This window comes from Crinia signifera, chromosome 3 (assembly GCF_055691185.1).
Source record: "Crinia signifera chromosome 3, ASM5569118v1, whole genome shotgun sequence".
Classification (NCBI taxonomy): domain Eukaryota; kingdom Metazoa; phylum Chordata; class Amphibia; order Anura; family Myobatrachidae; genus Crinia; species Crinia signifera.
Window position 1 is genome coordinate 193,075,898 of NC_139219.1, and position 25,453 is coordinate 193,101,350.

A 25,453-nucleotide genomic window follows, 5' to 3' on the forward strand; every position below is an offset into this window, starting at 1 on the left:
GTGCATGACCCTGTTTTTTTAAGTGAAACATCCTGAGGTGAATTGCCAGTGTGATGTATTCCTTCTTTGTTTGTTGCTTTGTTCGTCTTACAGCACTCAGAGTGTGGAAGACAAGATAACCAAACTAAAAGTGACCATGGTGGCCTGGGACCGTCATGATACATGTGTGATCACTGCAGTCAATAACATGACTTTAAAAGTCTGGGACTCCTACACGGGACAGCTTATCCACATCCTCATGGTAATTTGCTATTAAGTTATGTAATGGTTATACGTAGATGAGCAATGTATGAGGACAGTCAGAAATAGGAATTGCTTGTGGGATTGTTTTTAAATGTAAAAAACTGAATTTTATGTAAAACTTTTTTTTATCTGTGTGTAGTAGTGTAGGGCAGTTTGGTAATGGCAAGCTGTGACCAGCTTTTTAGTGAGGCTTGCATTATAATGGAACAGTATGCTATTTTATATATGTTTATTTTACATTTTTCAGGGGCATGAGGATGAAGTTTTTGTGCTTGAATCTCATCCTTTTGATCCACGGGTGTTGTTTTCAGCAGGCCATGATGGCTATGTCATAGTTTGGGATCTAGCACGAGGAGTCAAGATCCGGTCTTACTTCAACATGGTAAGTCTGTGCTTGCTTATACTATAATTATTTGATCCTATGATGCAGGAGACTTGTTTAATTACATGTATTCTGCAGAGGTATAAATTCTAAGGAGGAATTCCGTTAGCTGCATGGTTTGTTCTACAGTGAAATGATTGCACTGTGGGAATCCAGTCTATAGGAGGAAGGATTTTACCCTGCAGTCTCAGGAGCTATGAGGAAAAAATCTGCTTTTAATACAGCCATCTGCATTTAACGTGCTCTTTTTTTTGTGTGTGTTTATAATTTTGAGTTTAAATTATTTTATTCATATCCATGGTGTATAAGCACAGGTCATTGATATGTTAGGGTAACTATTTGTTAGAAATTGTTCTTCGTGGTAGTGATAACCCCCATCCCCCGGTGTAGAACTTTAATTTTTCATTTGTTAGTAAACTTTATATTTTTGTGTGTGTGCATGTAACTGGAAAGGATATGCTTTAAGCTGTGTACACACGGGGGCGATTTCAGCACATATCACTGGCAATATGGTCGCTGAGCGACCATATTCCAGGGATTTGTTTGTGCTGTTGGTGATAAATCGCCAGGTGCGCTCTCCTGTGTGCAGCCTCTGATGGTCGCAGGAGCAATCTCCTGCGATCAGCTGTTTCCCTGCCCCTTCCCCCGGCAGAGTCTCCTGTTCATCAGGGACCATCTCTGGTCGCTGATGAAAAGGAGACACTGAGCCATATATTCCTCAGCCATATATTCCTCAGCCATATATTGCTGCTTGTGTACACAGCTTTAAGCTGCTAATTTTTATTGCATAGGGTTAATTTTTATTTGGATAAAAAAACAACAAAAAAAAAAAACATGCATCTTGAAGATAGCATGTCATTGGCAGGAGATACAGATGTGTCCTCCATCATCTAGGATCAGATTTTCTAAGCTTCAAAAGTGATCGAATGGAGAGTGATAAACCAATCGGCAATAAAGCCAATCAGCTCCTGTCTGACATTTTTCAAACAGCCTGTGACATGGCAGGTAGGAGATGATTGGCTGGCTGTTTATCACTCTCCATTTTATCACTTTTGCTTCTTGGAGAATCTGGCCCCTAGACTCTGTACATAATTATTTGCGTCACACAGGGCACATGAGAGCTGTCAGGTCCTATGCGGAAATGCTTGTTTGAATTGCTATGGGAATAAGATGCACAAGCAGACTTTGCTGATAAAAATGATAACATATATTAATACGGTATAGTACGTTGGTGTTTTCCTGGAAAAAGTTTCACAAAAAGACTGTAGGTGTTGGTAAATGTGCTCATGTATAGATGCAACTAGTAGGACTGTTAATGTTCCTGCACCAACGATGAGGCGAGGATGCATAATTTTCAGATCAGAGCAAAACTAATATTGCAGAAGGCACTAGGCCAGATGTACAAAAAAAGAATGATGGTTTTACTGCGAAGAAAGCCTTTCTATTCTAGTCTAGGGTTAATTGGCAAACTATGGTGTTTAATTACTCAAATGTAATACTACCCACTTTCATGGTGGGTTACATTTCAAATCCTACGGAGGGCATGCAGTCGATTCCATGAATGAGAATTCTATTTTTAACAATATTATTCATTCAGGGTTGGACAAACACTGGTTGCCACGATGCTTCAGTAATGGTGACCATAGCTGTTATGGAGGCAGAGTGATGTCCTAGTGCTTGACAGACATTTCTATGTCTATTTTTCACTGCCAGCTCATAACAGCTTCTGCTGGTATTTTAAGAAGCCTTACATAAACACTAGGTCATTAATCTGTATATAAGTACTAACTTACTAAGCAACTGTACCTTGAAGACTTTAATTTAAATCGAATAAACGTGCTTTCTAGATGTTGTCATGAAGCCTGCTATTACAGTGTAGCTTTCCTCAAGTGGTGACATCAGCTTCCAGTGATTGCCAGATACATAGAGATGCACGATACTGACAGCTGGAGCTGATAGGGGTTACTAGCTGGGTGTGTAGTAGTATGTGGTTCATGAGTATACAGTTGGGGTCACAGGTGCTGGTCTAATTAGGGGCTCTTAGCTGTGACATGCTTAATAAAATAAAGCAAATGATCTCATTGCAAAATTAAAAACTGGATGTTTCACATTATAATATGTATATATTTAATTGTTTAGCTGGTGATAAGGCTTTGGATTGATGAGTGGTTATTGTTAGGCGTATGCGATGTAAATAGAACATACTTTCTCTGCTGTGTAGAGGAGCACAGTTTGAAATCAGATGGTTTGGAATCACACACATCACAATTTGGAAAGCATCCTCAAACGTTACATTGAAAAGCATATTGTTTTCTTGGCTCTTGGTATTTTGTACATTTTAATAAGTGGTTGTTTCTGACTGTATTTTCATTGGTTTTTCCTATGGCTTGGAAATTTCAAGATAACCCTGTTAACTGTTGCAGATTGAAGGACAAGGGCATGGAGCAGTTTTTGACTGCAAGTGCTCTCCTGATGGGCAGCACTTTGCTTGCACAGATTCGCATGGTCATCTGCTGATTTTTGGCTTTGGTTCAAGTAGCAAGTATGACAAGGTAAGTTTAACTATATGTGCCATATTTATGGGCCTAATTCTTGGCTACACCACAAAGGGGCAGATGTATCAATCTGCCTATAACGTTTTTTTAAATAATGAGTCCCGCTTCTCCAGCATAACATGGAGAAGCGGGCAAACGTTATAAGCAGATGTATTAACCCCCCAAAGCCGATAAGGAGAGCCAGCTTTTAGCAAGATCTCGCGCATGCCCAGAAAGCCGGCTCCCTCACGCCGCCCCCCCACTCCCAGCCGAGATCTCGCTAAAACCGTGAGATCTCCAAGCCAGAAGCAGGGATAGCATTGTCCCCACAGTGGGGCATAGGACAACGCTATCCCTGAGCTGGCGAATTAACGCCTTGGCGGCTGTTAATACATCGCCCCGGCCGCTAAACACTGGGGGGATTACAGGGGACAGCACTGCCGAGCGTAACTCGGCGGGCTGTCACTAGCACACGTTAAGTGCACTAGTAATACATTAGGCTAAACGTAATCCCCCCCCCCCCCCCCCCCCTACTTAACCAGTGTTAAGTGCATTTCTGCACTTAACGCTGGTCCATTCATCTGCCCCAAAATGCTATTTTAAATCATCTTGACATGCTTCATTGTATGCACAGATACTTGATCTAAATATGATTGTTCTACATTATACCTCCTAAAATCTGATTTGAAAGCAACAGTTAATATTTGTTGAATTAAAAATTGGACTACTGTTTATTAACTGTGTGTAAAAAAGCTTTGTTCAGACATGACCGTCTATAGAATAGAAATAACTGCTTGTTGAGATTGTTCTTTAAAATGTATTTATGTAGAATAAAGCTTTGACTCATTAAAACATGTAGCGTAAAGTGAAACAGGGTTTTCTCATAAAATTTTGAACACATACTTGGATCTGTAAAGTAATCCTATCTTTTACCGCAATGTTTGTCTCCCTAATGGAATGTTGTAGCAGAGCTCCTTAACAGGGAGAGATTGCTGACAGTACTATATATACAGCAGTAACACTTTTGTTTTGTCATAATTTTGTATTTCTTCTGAATTTTTTTTTCTTCAAATTGTATGTATGTATGTATGTAGGGTTTTTGTTTGATCGTGCTAGTGATTGGATTGTTTCTGTTCTCCAATTGATGAATCCACTCCACTAAATACTTTGGTTGGGAGGGGACCATGAGTCATACACTTCAAAAAAAAAAAGAAAAAAAAGGAGAGAGAAAATACCAGGCAAAGCATCTTGCTGTGCATGAAGAGACTTAAGTCTTTATTCTCCCAATGTTCATAATCCAGTGTTTTTTTTTGCTCTTGTATGAAAGGAGCGTCTAAGCCTTTTCTGGTTTTGTTTCTTAAAACCAGAATTATTCGGTTAAGGCATTTCTATTCTGGTGGCAACTCCACAAGTGTTCATAAAGTTCATGCCTGATGGCTTCTTTTTTGTGATCCAAAGGGCCAGACTTTAATTCCTTACCTGAATAGTATTTTGGTGTAGGCCAGTTCATCATCTTCGATTTAGACCCATATTTCTGGATGCCACACAGATACTGGAATCCTACTAGGGAATTTTCAGTTGTTAATTCAAACCACCAAGGTCTAGTTTCATGCACATCATATGATCCTTTTTGTTGCAAGTTTGGGATAATTCTTATCTAGTCTTCCTAATTCTCTAGTTAGTTTTTACATCCGGTTCTATGAAACTAAAGATTTTTTGTTTGAGCGGCTTTCAGCATGAAAGCCCCCCAGTATGTATGGGGCAGCGGTGAGCGCTGCTGCGCGCTCCTGCATCATCGCTGCCTGCCACCGCTCATCTGCTGGTATTAACAACAGATGAGTGACGAAGAGGACAGCTTTCCATAGCGTCCTACTATGGAAAGCTGTCCATCCCTGGGTAAAATGGCTGGGCAGGGGGGAAAAAACGCTCAGTGTGTATGCACTGAGCATTTTTCAGCCCAGCTGTTTTCCCCATCATCGTGCACCATACACACTGGGCATAATCGCCAAGTGTGTATGCCTGTATGGACCTATAGCCTCCACCTTTTAAACTGGTTCAATATGAACTGGAGGGACTATTTGTAAACCATTCTGACGTCAGCCAAGTCACCTGTCCTCACAAGTTTTGTGTTCTGTTTACATGTTGAGGGTAGAGAACTAAAGTCAGTAGTTGTAAATGGGTGCAGATGGCAATGGATGATGGTCTTCTTCGGATGTAGTTTAGGTTTCTAAACTTTTGGTTCAGATACAATGGTCCAGTTACACGTGCCATTGGTCTTAATCTGGTGTTAAATACTTTTCAGTATCCTTCCAGTGCATTATTATAGTTGGTCATATTCAAGTTCCTCATCTGGAAGAGATTTTCTGTTATCTTGAGTATTTGGTCTGTTCATTAGACAAGAACAGGAATCGGCAACCTGCGGATCTTCAGCTGTTGTGAAACTACAAGTCCCAGCATGCCTTGCGACAGTTTTGGGAAAGCTAAAACTGTTGCAATGCATGCTGGGATGTGTAGTTTCACAACAGCTGGAGAGCAGGTTGCCCATGACTAGACTTTCATTGGAAGTGGTCATGGCTTGCAGACTTGCATTTGGAGACAAATGAAGGATGGTTTCTTGGAACCATTTAAGCTGCTTAGGTTAGGGTTGCCAACCGTCAAGAAGTCCATTGATTGGTGGATTTCTTCTATTTATCAGTCTTACAGTGGCACTGATCAGCCTGTTCAAAATCTCGGGGCACAGTCTATCTGCTAGGCAGTGCAGTAATGGAGCTTTGGATAAACCGTTATGGAGGGCTGGTATTCAGTTTTTACTTTCACCAGATTCTACAGATATTTAATTGTTTTTCATATAAAGTTGCCGGATTGATAAAGTATTTGCACTGCTTCCGCTGTCCCCACCATTAAAGTTTTTCCATAGATTCCTATTTGAGAGAAATTAGAGGGTTTTATTGTGTGTGTGTTTCAAGAGGATTTTGTTTTTTCCCTTCTCCTTTGTTAATCTATATATGCTTTGATGTAGTCCTTGATTAATAACTGACGGCTCCTGGTAGCATCGGGTATTGTATATTGGGGAAAAGCCATGAATAAGAGCTAGGCATGGTGCAGGCAGTACTGGGGTTAGGGAGGTGTAACCACTTAAAGTAGCAGTAAAAGCCAGCCACACTCACGGCTAACATTTTTAGTAATGGTAGCAGCACCCCAAGACCCCACTGTAATGTTAGTAGCACTCCATCTGCTAGCCCGCTAACTGCTTACTTGAATCCTAAGATTCTCCATAAAGGAGTGCAGACATAGTTGGTGCCAGGACCAGGCAGTCATCAATTGATTGATCAAGTGCCAGGAGTTTGGCTGCAGATGAGTGTATTCCCTTGGACCCACTGATCCTGCAAAAGCTAGTCCTTGGCCATTATTTTTGCATTGTAATCACTGGGTAAAATCAAACTGAAGTACTAATTAAGTCACCTGTGCTAAAGCATGGGAACCTTGCCTGTTATGGTGCATTGAGGATATAGTTTGACCGACTGCCCAAACATTCCCCAATGGCTTCAAAGAAAATATTTTTATGCAAGTAAAATAGTCCTTTTAAGTGCAATTCAGTGGTAATCTTTACCAATGCACTTTCCTTACCCTAAAATAGTAAGTATGTACAATTTGGTGCTATTTTCTCCTTTTACTTTGTTTTCCAGATAGCAGATCAAATGTTCTTTCACAGTGATTATCGACCACTTATTCGTGATGGCAACAACTATGTTCTGGATGAACAAACACAACAGGCGCCACACCTTATGCCACCACCGTTTTTGGTAGATGTTGATGGTAATCCTCATCCAGCCCGATACCAACGCCTCGTTCCTGGCCGTGAGAACTGCAGGGATGAGCAACTAATCCCTCAGATGGGTGTAACCTCCTCAGGTACATAAAAAGAGAGTACCAAGAAAATGATCGGTACTTATGTTAGTTGGGCGCCCACTATAGTTAGTACGCTCATAACGCCACTATCCATGTTGGCATGGAGTTGATTCTATATTGTGTGGCGAGCGTACCGAGCCCCGCAAAGGGTACGCGGAAAACTAAGCAAATAGCTTAGTGGGCGCCCAACTAACATATAAGTACCACATGGTCATGATAGAGTAGCTGTTCAAAAATGTTATGTTCTTAAACAGTAGCTTGCAGAGCTTAATTATCCACACTAAATTGGTGTTGAATGTAGGAGGCTAAAAGTTATAAAGTATAACAATTGATTATAACCTCCCCTGGGGTTTTTTCAATTGCCCCCAAAAGCTGACACATTCAGGATTTTTTTCTTTTTCACCCGGAGGCATGAGGATGTGAAAGATGCTAAAGCCTGATTAGTTTTATTTCTGGAAACAAATTTGTGTGATTTACCAATTTTTTATTTTTTATTTTCAAGAGCTGGTGCATTGTATAGTTTTTGTTTTTCCCCCCCACTTTAACTGTGGCCATTTTGGCATGGTTCTGAAATGTATGCCAAAATAGGCTCCAGTTTCATGTGTGTAATCTAGCTATTATGTTTTCTTTCTCCATGGAAACATGCATATAAATGATTTAGAATGTCTGTTATTAAAGGAAGGTATACATTTCTTTTAGTTTTTTTTTTAAATAAAAATAAGGAATACATTGCTTATTTAATGACTTATTTAACAAAAGATGTTCCAAGGTAACTAGTGCCAAAAGAACAGTCCTCAAAAGCCTTAATTAGTCAGAGCCGGATTTAGCCCTCTTAGGACCCTATACAAATAACTGGCTTGCACTGATTTTAGACAATCTATCTTCTTAAGTTGCCCACACACGGTGCGTTTGCACCATGCTCCCGCAGGCATCTCATCGCAAAGTACAAAAAGTATGTGCTGCACATACTTATTGTACTGCCTTCTGATCACATCGCATCACTGGCAAATTACATGCTTTGTGATGCGATCATTGCACCGTGTATTGGCACCTTTTAAGGTAGTTTTTTTTTTATTTTAGTCTTCTTTACAACCTCCACATACTGTAATTAACTATGTTGTTGGTCGTGTTCATTCTAGCACCTGCTATCTTTGAAAACCCATGCAGTTTCTCTTTTCCCTGCCTGGGGTGTTGATGTCTGCTGTGGTGTTTCTAGCACAGGTCTGGTTTGCATATCAGTGCTGATATACAGACCACACTGTGCTAGAAGCACAGCCGCAGGTAGCGGCACCCCAGGCAGGGAAGAGAAACTGCATGAGATTTCAAAGATAGCGGGTGCTAGAATGAACACTAGTTGGAGTCTTGTGAAGTGAAGAACAAACTATCATTATTTAAACCTAATTAAGGGTCAGTAACTTATTTGTGTTTTTGATTTCACACCAGGCTCCAAAGTTTATTTATTTTTCTTGTTTTATTTTTTCAGTTGAAAAGATTATAGTAATCCCAAAAAAATTGCGCCATGCTTTTTCCTCAACATCTGTTTCATCCTATGCATGTGATTATTGGTAACTTTCTTACCTTTTGAAACTATGCAGTATATTCATGCTTCAGTAGATTATCAGTTTGAAAAGTATGGGATTGGAAGTGGTCGAAGTCCAACTTTTGTATCAACTGCAAGTTCATCAGGTTGTCTTTTCAAAGTCCCCATGACCATTCAAAGCAGACAAGCTGAATAAATGTCATCTCTTCTCCATGTACTATAGACACCAAAACTTGGGGGATGTTGGGCAGTGATGTTCTTCATTTGGCTGTAGGTTAATTGGTCTTCTGAGAAAGATGTAAAGTCACTGCATTGTTGCAGCTATTTGAATTCATCCTATATAAAGTGGAAAATTGGGGCCTGACTGAGTCCGTCAGATCTGCATCCATTTGCTTTGTTTTTTTTATGGCTAGTGGCATACGTGCAACTTTATGCTAATGCTGCTGCAAAGCTCTACCCTGGTATGCATCTCTGCGTCTGAATGTGTATACATGGACTGCGGTGTCTCGTTTCATGGACTGCAGATGCTAAAATACTGCTTGCTTTAGAAGCTCCATCACTCACACCAGGAATACTTGCACCATCCCTATGACGTGTCTGAGCAAGCATTTGTGGGCAAGTTCACTGCCATGTATGGGACATTTGTAAAAGTTTTAATATCCGTTATGTTTAAAAATAAACGTGGAAATGGATGTAATATCAAAGTGCCTAATTAGGCTTATTTTCTGGGTAGAAAATAACTGTATCCATTTAAGATTAATTCCAGGCCTTACCATTTGGTATAGCCACTGGTATGCACATTTTACACAACATATAACCAGTAATTGCAATCTTACTGCGCAAAGCGAGTTTTATTGCTGGAGTTCAAAGCAAGAACCCTGTAGAACTTGGTCACCAGGGTGCCTCGTCTATCGACCTTATCATGCATGAAGTTGTTGGTCACGATTGGCTTCGCCTTTTGACCCATGTTTCCAGCTCTCTTGGGGACCCAATATGTCCTTTTTTTTACAGGTCTGTTTTGTAATCAGTCTGTCCACCACACAACAGCAGCATATATAAATGATCAGCGACTCACAAAGCATCTTTTGCATTGTATATCATGGCGGTTCTGTGAATTTTTAAATTCGGGTATTTGTTACCACTGGCCCTAATGTCGCCTAGGGTGTTTCAGTGCATCAAGAATCAATGAGTGACTGTCAATCTAGTGGCTCCAGACTGGCCACGAAAGTTGTCGTATGTCAACATGTTTGTAAGTCCACGACTTTGACCAGACCTGCTGCATCAAAATCACTTTCCACATAAGAACATTCCTCAGTTGTTTTTAACATCCAGGCATTTAAAACTAAGCTTTTGAGAACTAAAAGTTTATCTCTGTATTCCATTCTATTTTGCAAGACTGGAAACTAGTTTCTTCACACATTTACAATGGAGAATGGAAACTCCATCTTGTGGTGTAAACAATCAAGGTTCATACCACCATTTGGCCTATCTTCAGGGGTGTTTGGGGGCCAGGTTAAAGTACAGATTTTGTCACGGCCTGTTTATTTCCAGCTGCTTTTGACCCTCTCCATCGTTTAAACCTTTTTTTACAGGGTGTGCTGCCTATTCAATCACAATATCATCCACTGGTAGCACCGTGGGATCTTTAATCTTGTCCTTGTGATTCTAAACTCCATGTGAGCATTTAAATGCATCAGATTTTCAGTTTAATTGGAATCTGGTCTTCATTATTGCTTTTGCCTCATCTCATAGTGTTTCGTAGTTGGGGGCTTTGTCTTGCAAGCAGTCTTTACTTGTGTTCCATGATAGAGCAACAGTCTATAGTTCCTATGGTACAGCCAAAATTTGTATTGGCTTTACACTTTACCAGGAAATGTTGTTTTCTTTTTTCAGCTTCCTATACCAGAATAACCTGGCTCTGCTAAACTAGTCCTATGGCTACAAATCTACTTTGACAAGACTTCTCCTGTCCATCACACGGACTCTCTTCTTGCTCTTTACAATGCACATAAAGGTGGTTGGTCGTCTGCAAAACCGACCATTGCACATTAGAGCCGCTCAGCCAACATTCAAGCTTATTCTTGTGCCCGACGACTGACACCAGATCAGGTGTCGGCGTATTCCACTATTGTGGTGGGAAACTCCTGGGCAGTGTGACATGGAGCTTTGGTAGCAAATGTCTGCCTGGTCCTCTGTCCACATGTTTACTCGTTTTCAGGTTTTTATGTCTGGCAATGCCCACTTTGGATGTTCAGTTTCCTGTTTGTGCCGGAGTGACCCTCCCCTAGCAGAGCAACTGTTGAACATCCCACTCTCCAGTGTTCCCCAACCTTGCAGCAAGAGCAAATTGTACGCAGTGTTCCATTCTTCATGCTCAGACATGCAGCATTTTGGTTCATGGTTTTTTTTTTTTTTTTTTTTTCTTACTGGTTTGTTTGGTGTAACTGTTTTTCTGGATTATTGCTACTCCTTAGCATATTTTTTTTAAAGAAGTTCTGGCTTTATGGGATTACAGGGGGAGAAGCTTCCTTTTTAAAACCAGTTTAGTTTATGTACCAACTCCAGCACCAACATGCAATCCCTCTAATGGTCCAGTGTCCCCCAGACTGTTTAAGAGAAAATAATTCAACATTAAGTGATCAAAAATTCTGTTTTTATCCCCTACATGCCCTGCACTAGCCTCTCTACCTCATGGTAGCAGTGTCCCAGAAATTGAATTGGATAATTGGATCCAATGGAATACAAATAAATCTCTTATTTCCTAAAAATGACAATGTGGCACACCGTGCAATAATATTTAGTTGAAAGTATATACTGTATAGAGTGTGCATACCTTTCTAGACCCACATGCACTGAGAAATTGCAGGGAGACTCAATAATTTATCCTATTTCACAACTTGCTTTGTCTTTAAATCTCAATATGCAGCTGGCAATTAAATTCTTTTTATGACTGCATTTGATAAGTGATGAAAAATGCTTTCAATATGCTGATGTGTATTTTTATAGGGTTGAATCAAGTTCTCAGTCAGCATCCCAATAATGAAGTGAGTCCTTTGGATAGTCTGATACAGCAACTGCAGCTGCAGCAGGACCAGCGAATAAACACAGAGACTGGAACCATCAGCAGCCGCATGGCTAGAGGTCATTAACTATTTCTAAAGCTAGAATAGACTACATTGCATTCTTATATATATCAACCTTAAAGTATAGTTGTCTATTTCACTTATGTTGAAAAATCTTATCTGCTCTCCTGGTTACCATGAATACATAAATACGCGGTTTACTCATTAACCCTTTGAGTGCCAAGTGAATTTGTCAAAATAGTTGTGAAAGCTGGCAAACAAACATTTTCATTCATCATAATAGCCTGTAATGTTTACCTTATTTTTGAAATCTTAACGGTCAATTTTTTTTAGTTGAATTTATATTACAAATGTGAGCGACGCTGGCATTTTTAGCAGATATTCAAAGGGTTAAGCCCCATATGTTAACCAGTTGGTGATTCAAGGGCAGCAAAGCTTCTTACTCTGAATTTGTAAATTAGATGCAGATTTCTTTAAAACCCAATCGGCATTATTAGGTCTTAGGGATTCTTGTTCACAATTAACATATCGCAGAGAGTATGTTTGGTTGTAAGTTTCAAATATTGTTTTTTTTTATACACCTTTTTTATGCTTAATTTATCCCAAACAGCTTCAGTGAGCTCCTCTTCAGAAGTTCATTCACCACCAAATATTGGCTTAAGACGCAGTGGTCAAATTGAAGGTGTGCGACAGATGCACAGCAATGCGCCAAGAAGCGAGATGGCTACTGAACGAGACCTTGTAGCTTGGAGTCGTAGAGTGGTAGTCCCGGAGCTCTCCCCTGGGGTATCCAGGTAAAAACTTTTTTGCATAACAATCTGCGACAATCTTTTCCAGTCTCTTGTGATACACCAGTGAGAGGTCTAAATTGTTTTATGGATAGTACTTCTGAAATCTGGCAGCAACACTGTATGTAGTACACATTTTCTTCATTCATTGGCGGTCTTATTAATTACCTATATTGCACAAAGTGGTTGTTGTACATATCAATATGGTGGTTCTCTATTGGTTTCAGAATAGAGCTTAAAAATATTGCTAAGATTCTTCTGCTATTCCTAGTAAACAGGAAGAATGGAGAACAGCAAAAGGAGAAGAGGAAATACAGCTGCACAAATTAGAGGAGAGAAGGAAGCCACTCAATCACACGGTTAGAGAGAATAAAGCAGCCTCTTCCTCAAAGGTGAGACGCTGCTTCCAACAATATTGAATTAATGCTTTAAGGAAAATGTTAGGTGATTGCAATGGACATGGCAGTGACGTTGTAAATTCTCTGTTAAGCCCAAATCCCTTTTTCATTTGTATCAACCCTTTGAGTGGCAAAGGAATTTGTCAAAATAGGTGTGAAAATTGAAAAACAAACCTTTATATTCCTCATAATGACCTGTAATGTTTAACTTATATAGCAAATATCTTTTTTACACATAATTTTTAATTTATATAGCTATACATGCCACCCCGAAGCGTGGCGAGCGGAACGCGTCCTCCAACTTTTTCATTACCCTACTATCCACGTCGGCATGGAGTTAGTTTTATATAGTGTGGTGAGCGCAGCGAGCCCCACGCTTCAGGCTCGCTGCGCTCGCCACACTATATAAAATCAACTCCGACGCTGCACTCGCCATGCTTCAGGGATAGTTGGGGGGTGCGTAAAACCTATTTTTAGGACATACAATCATATTATTGTATACCGAATGTAAAATCGCATGCGATCTCATGCGATTTTGCGGGAGGTGCGATGCGATTATTGTGGTGTAAAAAAGAAAATTACATGAAAAAATCGCATTGCATGCCCTTAAAATGGCCCATGCGATGCGATTTCCCTATGTTACCATCCGTATGCTAATTGCGCCCAACTAACTTATAAGTACCGACTTTTGTAAGGAAGAATGGGCGAAGATACCTCAAACAAGAATTGAAAGACTCTTGGCTGGCTTCAAAAAGCGTTTACAAGCTGTGTGCTGGGGGCAGTAGAAGGTATTAAATCTGCAGGGTGCCCAAACTTTTGCAGACGCCATTTTTTTGTTTTCTGTTCTTTTGAAAGTGTAAATGATGGAAATAAAATCAAACTTTTTTTGACATGTTATAAGAATGTCTAATCTGTAAGTTGATGCCTTTTTGGAGGTTTTTCCATCGTTCCTTGGCTTCTTTTTTGCACATTAAAATAAATTTTTGCCTGGGGTGCCCAAACTTTCGATAACCACTGTATGTCAATAATGGGTACTCTTTACCTAGAACGGCGCCCGCGATTGGCATCGCGGGCGTCGGGGGTAAAAAATCGCCGCCATCGCATGCACATAAAAAACGGGTGCGACGCGATGCCCGCGATTTTCCCATAGGGATCAATGTTAAAAGTGAGATTGGACGCGATTTTAGTGTTAAATGCCTCAATGCCCGTGATTTTTACATAGGAAACAATGTTAAATTGGCCACAGAGCCCTAATAGTCCCCCTGAAGTCTTAAATGGCCCCCACAATTTTTAACGCCACCCCACGATCAACGTCAACCCGAAGCGTGGCGAGCGCAGCGAGCCCGCGAGGGGCGGCGGTACGCGTCCTCCGAACTTTTCATACCCCCACTATCCACGTCGGCGTGGAGTTGAGAATAAAATAGTGTGGCGAGCGCAGCGAGCCACCGAGTCCGAAGCGTGGCGAGCCCCGCGAGGGGACGCGGATACCTGTGAAGCCCGCGAAGGGACGCGTTTACCTGTGAAGGTATCCGCGTCCCCTCGCGGGGCTCGCCACGCTTCGGGCTCGGTGGCTCGCTGCGCTCGCCACACTATTCTATTCTCAACTCCACGCCGACGTGGATAGTGGGGGTATGAAAAGGTCGGAGGACGCGTACCGCCGCCCCTCGCGGGCTCGCGGCGCTCGCCACCCCACGATCAACGTCAACCCGAAGCGTGGCGAGCGCAGTGAGCCCGCGAGGGGCGGCGGTACGCGTCCTCCGACCTTTTCATACCCCCACTATCCACGTCGGCGTGGAGTTGAGAATAGAATAGTGTGGCGAGCCACCGAGCCCGAAGCGTGGCGAGCCCCGCGAGGGGACGCGGATACCTGTGAAGCCCGCGAAGGGACGCGTTTACCTGTGAAGGTATCCGCGTCCCCTCGCGGGGCTCGCTGCGCTCGCCACGCTTCGGGCTCGGTGGCTCGCTGCGCTCGCCACACTATTCTATTCTCTACTCCACGCCGACGTGGATAGTGGGGGTATGAAAAGGTCAGAGGATGCGTACCGCTGCGCTCGCCACGCTTCGGGTTGACGTTGATCGTGGGGTGGCGTTAACAATTGTGGGGGCCATTTCAGACTTTAGGGTGACTATTTGGGCTCTGTGGCCCATTTAACATTGTTTCCTATGGAAAAATCGCGGGCATTGAGGCATTGAACACTAAAATCGCGTCCAATCTCACTTTTAACATTGATCCCTATGGGAAATCGCGGGCATCGCATCGCACCCGTTTTTTAGTGCATACGATGGTCGCGATGGGCGCCGTTCTAGGTAAAGAGTACCCAATAATGTATATCTATGATTTGGCTTTCAATTAAGAAGTGTACAAAGTATGCTCTAATAACTTACTGCTTGACAATTTTTGTTACATTTGTTACATTGGTTTATCTATGGAGGATTCGTAATGAAAGAATTTTTCTACAAGACTGTTCTCCTTAAGAAGTTGTCTCTGAGGTTTTTTGTGCCATAATAATTGGTGAAATTGAGGACGGATTTATCTTTATTCTCAGAACCATTCTCAAGAGCTGCCATTGGAAACTGGAGATTCAAGAAGACCGCAGTCCAGCCAGCACAACTATCGCACTAGGGCTACCCTAGAGGAACCTGCTGAGCAAATGGAGGATATGGAAAATGCAAATAGCTCATCAGATGTAAGAGTTTGCAGTTTGTTTATATGAATACTAGTACCTAGTCCATTGTTTTTATTGCATTTACAGTAATAGCGTGAGAAGGCTACATTTGTGGTGGTTTGATTTTTGTATCCTGTATTATAGTTTTTTATTTGAATTTTGCAAACATTTTTCTACTATTCAGTCCGTTAAATACCAAAAATATAGTAATTTTTTAAATTTAATAATTTTATTCAAATTTTGCAATAATACACCTACAAAAGAACGATTTACAAAACTGTAAAAGAAAGAGTAGACTGAAACAAAGTATGAACTTCCCGTCATATGACAATGCAGATAGGCATAAGATCTTTATCACACTCAGGATATGTAAAGTACCCACAATACAGGCAAGGAATACCCCATCTACTTGAATGCGCCAATCGGGTACGCAAAGTCGAAAACATAGCATTATAAGTTTTTGTAATGGTGTAACCAGTATCCCCCATGGTTGATAAAAAAAACAAATCAGCCATACTCTACTGTATAAGAATTCCCTCTCCGTGGAATCAGAAAAGGTTTTATTGGTAAGTACTAAAATCTTGTTTTTATTTCTGACAAGGAAGCAGATGCTGGAAGTGAAGTAGCAGCGGCCAGTGGTGCAACATCGGAAGATGAGGAAAAGCCAGACTGGAACAGTGATGGCAGTAGTTCAAGGTAAATGACTGGACCTCTTGCAATGATATGGGAATAATAGAGAAAGTTATTGAGATGGTTTTGGTAGCTATTGATGTATACTTCTAATAACAGCTCACGGGAATAGGCCACTTTTTCAAGCAGTAACCCAACTTTTTTTTTTTGCCATTTTTGTTGCTATAAAAAGACACGTGTTTTTGGTACTGGAGGTTGGGTTTGCGTTTCTATTGCTTAGCGTTTATTCAGCATAAGATACTGCAATGTGACAAATTAATTAATATAGTGCAAACACATTAGATATCCATGAAAATACGGTTATCCTGCATATCTTTTTAACCATGTGCGCTCCCGGGGTTGTTAGCCATTTCCTCCATCTGCATGCAGGATGACTGAGGATATCACCAGCATTCTGCAGCAAGGCCCCACTGCCGCTCAGTGAGCCCGGCATTGGCAAGTGTGTGTTCACTTGCTGATCCCAGTATCCCCGCTAGGTGCTGTCGCTGGGCACACATCATCTAATGTGTACTCCATTTAGGTATCGGGTGGCAGAAAACCAAGGGATTTGATGTCGTCATAGGTAGTATGGAGTAGAAGATAGTTTGAGTTGGAAAAGTTCATGAGGGCAGAGAAGGTGTTGCTTGTGAGAGCTTACATTGTAAATGGGAGCAAACTCAGCCACTTGGATTACTGCACCAGGAATGTCATTTTCTAGATTATCACTTAAGGCACATAAGCTCTGAAACATGGTGTACATTTACGAAGATGGGGTGTTGCCCAGAACAACCAGATTTTACTTAGCACTTTCTTGAAGATAATAGAATATGATTGGTTGCTATGGGCAACATCCCATAAACAACTTCCATTTTAGTAAATGTACCCTTTATGTATTCATACATTTAACACTAAAGGTGCCTATTAAAGGACACCAAAGTTGTTTAAAAGCAAGGCAATCGTGCAGTGAAAGAAGGACTCTAATATAGTGACTGATTTTAGCTATAAAAAAAGCTATAATTTAAAGCTTGTTTTAAGCCATTCACATTTTACAGTGACTACTCAAGTGATTACTCAGACTGGACTGCTGATGCTGGAATCAATCTGCAACCACCAAAGAAAACACCTAAGATTAAAAGCAAGAAAGCAGAAAGCAGCTCTGACGATGAAGAAGGAGCTGAGAAATGTAAACAAAAACAAAGTAAAAAAGAAAGAAAAAAGGCAGTTGAGGAGAAAGATGGATCGTCACCAAAGAGAAAGAAGCCAAAAGAAAGGAAGAAGGTAAAGAGACCAATTTCTGTTTATATAATGTTAACCTTTTGACACCCATTAATATGTATGTAGAATTTCCTAACATTTTGCTGCTGTCCACTTCTGATTTCCACCGGCTGCATATCATTTTATAGTTTTCAAATGACCATAGCCTCTTTATGGTGCTGACCTATTTTTACAGTTCATGCTTGCCTTGGTTTAATACTGCTTGACACTTGCCTGTCTTTGACAAACCACGCAGACTTTTTGCATGAGTCATACTTATTACACATTAATTTATATGTAAAGATAGAAAAGCTTACATTGGATCCTTCAGCATTTATTTAATCTACAGACCATATAGATTATAGAAGGGCTTTCATTTTAAACTTTTGCTGAATAAAACTCTTCTACCTTTAGCGGTTACCAGTTGCAGCACTAACTGAACAAGGCTTGACCCTGGAAGAATGGCTACCTTCTGCATGGATTACAGACACTGTTCCAAGACGATGCCCATTTGTACCACAGATGGGTGACGAGGTGTGTTTGTGTGACATATGCGGTTCACCTGCTACTTCCAGTTTTTAAATTGGCAGATAACTCAGCTATCTTCTATGTTGTAAGTTCCACATTATAACAGGCATCTGAGAGCCCTCTTGAGTATGGACATATGCCTTTTTATTCTGAAAAGCGACCATTATCCATATTAGACGGAGCTGGTGGATTAAACAGACTTCTGGTGGGTAACTCCCCCTCTGTTAATAGCCAGTGATACAAATACTACTACCAAGCACAGTCCCTCTCTCCAGCCTTGGAAAAAGACACAGTGGAGAGTGTGCTGTTTTCTGCTTCACATTGGGATACCTGGCCTGCTTTTAATGGCCATATATCCAGGTAGCAGGGGACCCATGGTAGCATGACTTGCCTCTACCACATCTGGGTAGGTTACAGGGGCATTAGAGCCCTGACTCGCGTGCCCAGAGGGAGCTAGGTCTTCTGCTGCTGCTCTTTAGTGTGCAGGGAGAGGGCTGTATCCGTTAGCCATATTGCCTGCTCCCCGCCGCCATGCTTGTCGCGGCCGGGGGGCTGGCTGTGGAGCCAGTAATTTCTCCATGAGGCAGCTGCTGTGGGTGCAGAGGGTGTCGCCTGGTGTCAGTGGCGGTATGAAGGCTCTGGAAGCCATGTAACTATGTCGAGGCGGAGCTGAGGGAAGGTGCTTCCTCACTCCATCAACAGGAAGAGGAAATCTCCGATCTTTTATTTAACAATCCATTTCTGTTGTCCAGTGTTAGGCTTTGACTGTCATTGCTCACATACATTACCAGACTTTAGTTTCCTCTAGACAGATGAGCTGTTATACATTAGGGATACAGATGTGTTGAAGTACATCTTTGCTGTAGTTAAAGCAAACAGACCCTCTTGTCTTCTAGGCCCTGTGAGACAGTCTTTTTGACAATAATGCATCTTAATCACAGCACTTTAAGACACCAGGAGCCTCTGATGATTTTATTTGGGGATATGCAAGATTTGTTAATCCATGAGGTTTTTTTTGTTTTGTTAATCTGCAGACAAATATCTGGACTTTTCTGTGTCAAGTTCCTTTGAACTTCATATACAGACTAGGGGTGAGATTGTAGTGGGTACGATATTTAGTTATATTTTGAAATCGGATGTTTAAAAATCGCACATTTAAAAAAAAAAAAAAATTGCAAATGTAAATAGGGTGCAATTACTAATTCCGAAAATGTTCGATTTTTTAGTACTGATAATGTGCGATTTTTTTTTTTTAAGACATGGAAGTGTGTGGTGTTTAGTAAAAAAAACAACAAAAAAGCAGGTACTTGTGTACTTTCACGGCTCCCATCGCATGCCATATGTAGTGGCATGCGATGGGATGCGATTTTCCTGTGTTTTTATGCATTTTTATGAAATCGCATGCGATCGCATCGCATGAGCATGCGATCGCATCGCATCAGATCGCATGCGATCTGATGCGATGTCATTTTTCACAGAAATAATGGACATGAGTTGACATGTAAAATGCACCCCAAATGTCATTTTTCACACTACCACCCCCACTATTAACGCCAACCCGAAGCGTGGCGAGCGCAGCGAGCCCGTGAGGGGCAGCGGTACGCGTCCTACGACCTTTTCATACCCCCCACTATCCACGTCGGCGTGGAGTTGAGAATAGAAAGTGTGGCGAGCCACCGAGCCCGAAGCGTGGCGAGCGGACGCGGCTACCTTCACAGGTATCCGTGTCCCCTCGCGGGCTTCACAGGTATCCGCATGCCACGCTTCGGGCTCGGTGGCTCGCTGCGCTCGCCACACTTTCTATTCTCAACTCCACGCCGACGTGGATAGTGGGGGTATGAAAAGGTCGTAGGACGCGTACCGCCGCCCCTCGCGGGCTCGCTGCGCTCGCCACGCTTCGGGTTGGCGTTGATAGTGGGGCTGGTACAGTGTGAAAAATTACATTGGGTGCATTTTACATGATGTCAACTCATGTCCATAATTTATGTGAAAAATGACATCGCATCGCATCAGATCGCATGCGATGCGATTTTTCCCTGTACGATGCACAGGGAGCCGTGAAAGTACACAAGTACCAAAAAGCATAACCAGCCCCAGGCTTATTGAGCTGGACCTGGTTCCAAAAATACAGTGGCCAAAAACCGTAGGGTTCCCCCCGTATTTCTGAAACCAGCCCTGGACTCTTGGACCTGTCCTGGTTCCAAAAATATGGGTGGAAAGAAAACTGTGGGTCCCCATATTTTGGAACCAGCACCGGACTCCAACAGCCCGGGGTGTCATGCCACAGCCGGGGGACATTTTTTACGTAAGGTCCCGTGGCCATGACATACACACTGTGACTGGTCAGCGCTGGATATGGCACCTGGGGAAGTGGGGACCACCCAACAAAGGCCTGCTGGGACTTGTAAAAAACAATGTATTTTTTTTTTTTTATTCCAATTTTACACGCATCAGCCACCCTGGGACACAGGGGACAGTCCCGGGCTTCAGCTCTAGATGGGTGAAGCTTGGGGGGGGGGGGCTATTTGTCTGCATTTGTGATTGCATTAATCTACAATGATGCTGCAGATTAAGAGGAACATTGCATTTGCAGCCTAAGTCAGTCTGACTTTACTCAGGCTGCATGATGCAGGGCTACTTGCAAGGCCAAGGAAAAAGTCTTTGGCCTGACCACTCCTGCGAACACCTCTACTTGTCAATCAGGCAAAGGCAATTACATTTTTGCAATGCGATTGCAGGACCTGTTCTGTACATGCCGACCATCAGGAAACTACGCTGTGGAGTGCTGCTGCAATCTTTAATGAATAAGGGCTTTAGTCACACAAACATTATACAAGTGTTACATATCAATTTATTCAGCAATGTATGGGAGCAATTGACGGATTGGACATAAATCTTTGTGTGTACTAAGGTTTATACACATTTTTGGCCAAGAAAAAAAAAAAATCCGCCAATACTAGGGAGTTGCACTAGATCTGCTCACTCACTTGCGACAGGCGTTTCCCCCTCCATGCTGTATTGAGGCTAGATGTTTTAGAAGCCTTAAGGATTTAACATGAGAAGACCAGAACAGACATGGTGTCCCTCAACAAATTCTGTGGACATGTTTACTTCATATTGAATTAAAATTCAACTTCAATACACAGGATTGAGTTGGGTGACTCAATGTGTGTTGCGGTGTTCTGATGTTGAAATATATATATAATCTGTAGTAAATGTTTTGTGTTTTACAGGTATATTATTTTCGTCAAGGCCACGAAGCCTATGTAGAGATGGCCAAAAAGAATAAAATTTATCGGATAAATGCGAAGAAACAACCCTGGCATAAAATGGAGTTAAGAGTACGTATTTTATTTCTAAAATATGCTTACATTTTTAAGTGCGACATTTAGGCTAGATAAAAGCATCAGACTAGGAGTATGGATCATGCTGTCACAAATGCAGTGTTGAGTACATTCTGTCCAATTTGAACTATAACTTGCATGTGACTTTGTGTGCTGTTGATCTAATTGTAATGCTGACTTAGATGAGACGTTCTGCATACCTTATGTGTTACCACCAGTGCCTGGCATTGGCTACCCCTAAGAAGTAAAGACAGACAAATGGAATATATTGCACTGGTGAATTGAAAAATGGTGATATAATATACTTAAATACCTATCATGCCTCTCACGAAGACACAGGACACATGAAATAGTTAAAATAAAATAACTTTTATCAAGTAATACAAAAACAATACAAAATAGTAATAATCTATAATATTTATAGATTATTACTATTGAGGGTGTGAATCTGTTGGTCACCAGCAAGTTGTTAGTCATTGGGTCAACATGAGTCTAGGTTGACATGGTCAAAAGGTCGACGGGGTTTTCCACAGTTTTTATCAGAATGTCGACATGGACACAGGTTAAAGTGCACCGTGTCCCTTTGCTGCGCTCGCCATGCTTCGGGATCGGTGCCTCTATTTTATTCTCCCGCCATGCCCTAGCAGATGGTAGGGCAGGAAATACAGCCTGTCTGCTCAAAAAATCGTGAAAAATCCCACGTCGACACATGTCGACCTAATGACTGTCTAAAAACTTGCTGGTGACCCAATGACCGTATCCCACTATTTTGTATTATTTGAGCAGTTATTTTATTTTAACTATTTCATGTGTGCTGTGTCTTCGTGAGAGACGTGATCGGTATATTATCACCATTTTTCAATTCATTTGAAACTATTAATTTTGTTTTATAACTTGTGGATTTAACCTAAATAATTTGTGTAAACGGCGCCCAAGTTTTTTTGTCTGATCTGGCCCGTGTGGTCAACTCAGCTCTTTGTATCTACCCATAAGAATTGCCTTCTGCTAATCATATGCTCCATTTGGGACTGCTTTCCTGTTTATTTATATCAAAAAGCACTTACAACGGGAAGCCACTACCCTATAATTACAGTAGAAGTGAAGTGGTCTTGCATGGTGTTTTTTTCCCTCCAAAACTATACATTTTGTGTGAATGTATTATTACTTGGTTTTAAATTCTGAACACACAAATTGTTTAACATATATTTTCTCATTGAAGGAACAAGAACTTATGAAGATTGTTGGTATTAAATATGAAGTTGGCCTGCCCACCCTCTGCTGTCTTAAACTAGCTTTTCTTGATTCTGAAACCGGTAAACTGACTGGAGGAGCATTTACAATGAAGTGAGTAATCTAATTCTCTATTTTGCCTTGCATTGCTGTTTTATTGGTATTTTTTATTGTCTTGGGTTGCAAATCTTCAAAACTATCTGGTATAGCTACTGAGGTGTCATTGGTAATATTTGCATTTTGGGTTATTTGCAGTACGTGAGCCATAATCCTATTCTAAATTGTAAGGAGTTGTGTAGAAAGGGAATTACTGTGTGTGCAATGGGTTGGGTTGAGTGTGTCCTGGAAGATCTGCCACAATTTGAACATAAATTGACTGCTTAAAATAATTTAGTCTGTTACAGAATAATGTTGATGAAGGAATACACCTTAGCAGAGAGTGTTGCTATGGTGGATTACGGGCTAATTCCACTATACCTGGCCATAGTAATACCTGGCTCTCTTCTCCCTTTTCTTGGTTGCTAGTGTCATACATAAATAAACCATGTATCAAATAGGTTGAGTTAATTTAATTTGTCTACGGTATGTCAAATTACAGCTGTACCCTCAAACAATTGCCTCAATCTGCATGCAGTGTGAAATGATGGTCTTGAGTAAACAGTCAGGTCCTGTGCAACTCTGCTAGCGCCAGGCAGTTTTTAATGTATTTATTTTGACTTCAATGCATTGCAAAGATATGCAACTAGGATGCACCATGAGATTGTGCTGATCTGCATTTGCAGCTGATACATTGTTGGACATCAGGTAGAGATTTGGTGACTCAGTCGCACACAAATCTACAAGTGTTGAATATCAAACATTATAGAAGATGCAAAATACTTGTGTGTTCCATTCACTCTATTTTGCAAATAAACAGAAAGTTGCAAAAAAAAAAAAAAAAGAAGCCTGGCACTACAGACATGCATTTATGTCCATACATCTGTAAATTAAGCAGGTTTTTAAATGTGTTTTTTTAAATGTATAGATTGTAAGCTTGCGAGCAGGGCCCTCCTACATTTTGACTGTCTGTAAATACCCTGTTTTGTTGTATCACTGTCCCCTATGTAAAGCGCAACGGAATATGCTGCGCTATATAAGAAACTGTTAATAAATAAATAATGTCAATTGTAAGGATTTGGCTACACAATAGCAGTCAAGTTCTAAATTCCAAGATGGCACAGAGACAGTATTTGAACTAATGGGCCATACACACGGAGGGATTACTGACCCATTTCTAAGCAATCTGTCTATATGTAACTCTTTCACTAACATAAAACCACATGAAATACTGATTATCAACATATAGTTTCTGACAGAACATGTCCTCAACTTGTGTTATAGACTACAATAATCCACCGGCACAGTTTTGTTTTGCTGGATAAATGGTTTGTTATACTGAGCTGGTCACTCTACATTTATCAATTTTGGTGAAACTGCATTCACTGTTTTTCTGTTCTATATGGTACCCCCTCATTCAGGTTACAAATAGTCACCCTATATCAGATATTGGATAGCCCTGCTCCTGACAGACCATTTATATATTCCATCAGTGGTTCCAAAACACAGCTCTTAAGGCACCTCCAACAGACAAGGTTTTTTTGGAATACACAGCTTGTGTACATATGGTATAATCAAACTCACATGTACTTATTAAGTCATCTCCTCCTCCTATGGATACCCTTAAAACCTGGACTGTTGAGTTGTCTTGAGGACTGTTTGGGAACCACTGTATTATAATAATTTTTAATGTCATGTAAAAAGGTATCCGGATTTATGATAGATTGACTCTTGGTCGACAGTCATAAGGTTGGCCACTATTGGTCGAGAGGGTCCAATGGTCGACATGTATTTTTTTTTGTTTTGAGCTGGCATGTGCCGACAGGCGGTATTTCATACCCTTCCAGACACTATGGCGTGGAGGAAGAATATAATAGTGTGCCAGGCGCAGCCCAAAGCATGGCGAGCATAGCAAGCCATGCAAGACAGTGTCCATGTCGACATAGACACCCAAAAAAACATGAAACACTCATGTTAACCTTTTCACTGTCGACTTTTGGACCATGTCAACCTTTTGACACTGTCGATCTTAGCACTAGACATAGATCTAAAATACCATAACCATGTAAAAAGTATTCCATATAATTGATTATATCCATTTGTTGTGGTATCTTTGCATATGAATTAACTGACATGCTAATGATTTCCTGCTTTCTTACAGGTATCATGACATGCCAGATGTGATAGACTTTCTTGTTCTGCGGCAACAATTTGATGAAGCAAGACGCAGGCAGTGGACCATAGGTATGTATGGGAATATTACAGATTAAAATGTCTATCTAATCACACTGAAGGATAGATTGCGATAAGACTTGAAACTGTAATTTGGCTGTCACTTCAATTCTTCTTTTCATTGACTGTTGTGTTGATTTTCTTTACTTTTGCTCAGATGGTACCATGGAGAGATATTGCACATATATTGTATGCTAATAAAAGGCAGATTAAGTTTACCTAAATGGAAATGTACATTTTGTAGGTGATAGGTTTCGGTCAGTGATTGACGATGCCTGGTGGTTTGGAACTATTGAAAGCCAGGAACCGCTTCAGCCAGATTATCCAGACAGCCTGTTCCAATGCTATAATGTCTGGTACGTATTTCCTGATTCAACCATCTTATCTTTTCATTTTGATTTGGTTTGTTGGAGTAATGTTTGTTGTAATAGCAACTTTTCTTTGGTGCGATTTTTCATACAAAATTGTAGTTTTTTTCCTTTTTAAAAGCATACTGCAATTCACCCGATACTGTTACTGGCTGCCTAAACAGCTCCTTGCCAACTTCTCTTACAGCT

The 25,453-nt window shown here is 41.1% G+C and overlaps 1 protein-coding gene across 2 annotated transcripts in view; it reads left to right on the forward strand.

Moving 5' to 3' along the window:
• The window catches only part of PHIP (PHIP subunit of CUL4-Ring ligase complex), a 110,093-nt gene that overhangs the window by 66,314 nt on the left and 18,326 nt on the right, over positions 1–25,453 (forward strand). For both annotated transcript variants that reach the window (XM_083177163.1, XM_083177164.1), the window contains exons 14-28: positions 94–241; positions 491–625; positions 3,049–3,177; positions 6,846–7,071; positions 11,615–11,749; positions 12,302–12,485; positions 12,751–12,871; positions 15,424–15,564; positions 16,145–16,239; positions 17,265–17,490; positions 17,881–18,000; positions 21,228–21,335; positions 22,558–22,682; positions 24,826–24,908; positions 25,141–25,252. In XM_083177163.1, the coding sequence (XP_083033289.1) occupies positions 94–241; positions 491–625; positions 3,049–3,177; positions 6,846–7,071; positions 11,615–11,749; positions 12,302–12,485; positions 12,751–12,871; positions 15,424–15,564; positions 16,145–16,239; positions 17,265–17,490; positions 17,881–18,000; positions 21,228–21,335; positions 22,558–22,682; positions 24,826–24,908; positions 25,141–25,252 (2,088 nt within the window). The remainder of the gene's footprint in view (positions 1–93; positions 242–490; positions 626–3,048; positions 3,178–6,845; positions 7,072–11,614; positions 11,750–12,301; positions 12,486–12,750; positions 12,872–15,423; positions 15,565–16,144; positions 16,240–17,264; positions 17,491–17,880; positions 18,001–21,227; positions 21,336–22,557; positions 22,683–24,825; positions 24,909–25,140; positions 25,253–25,453) is intronic.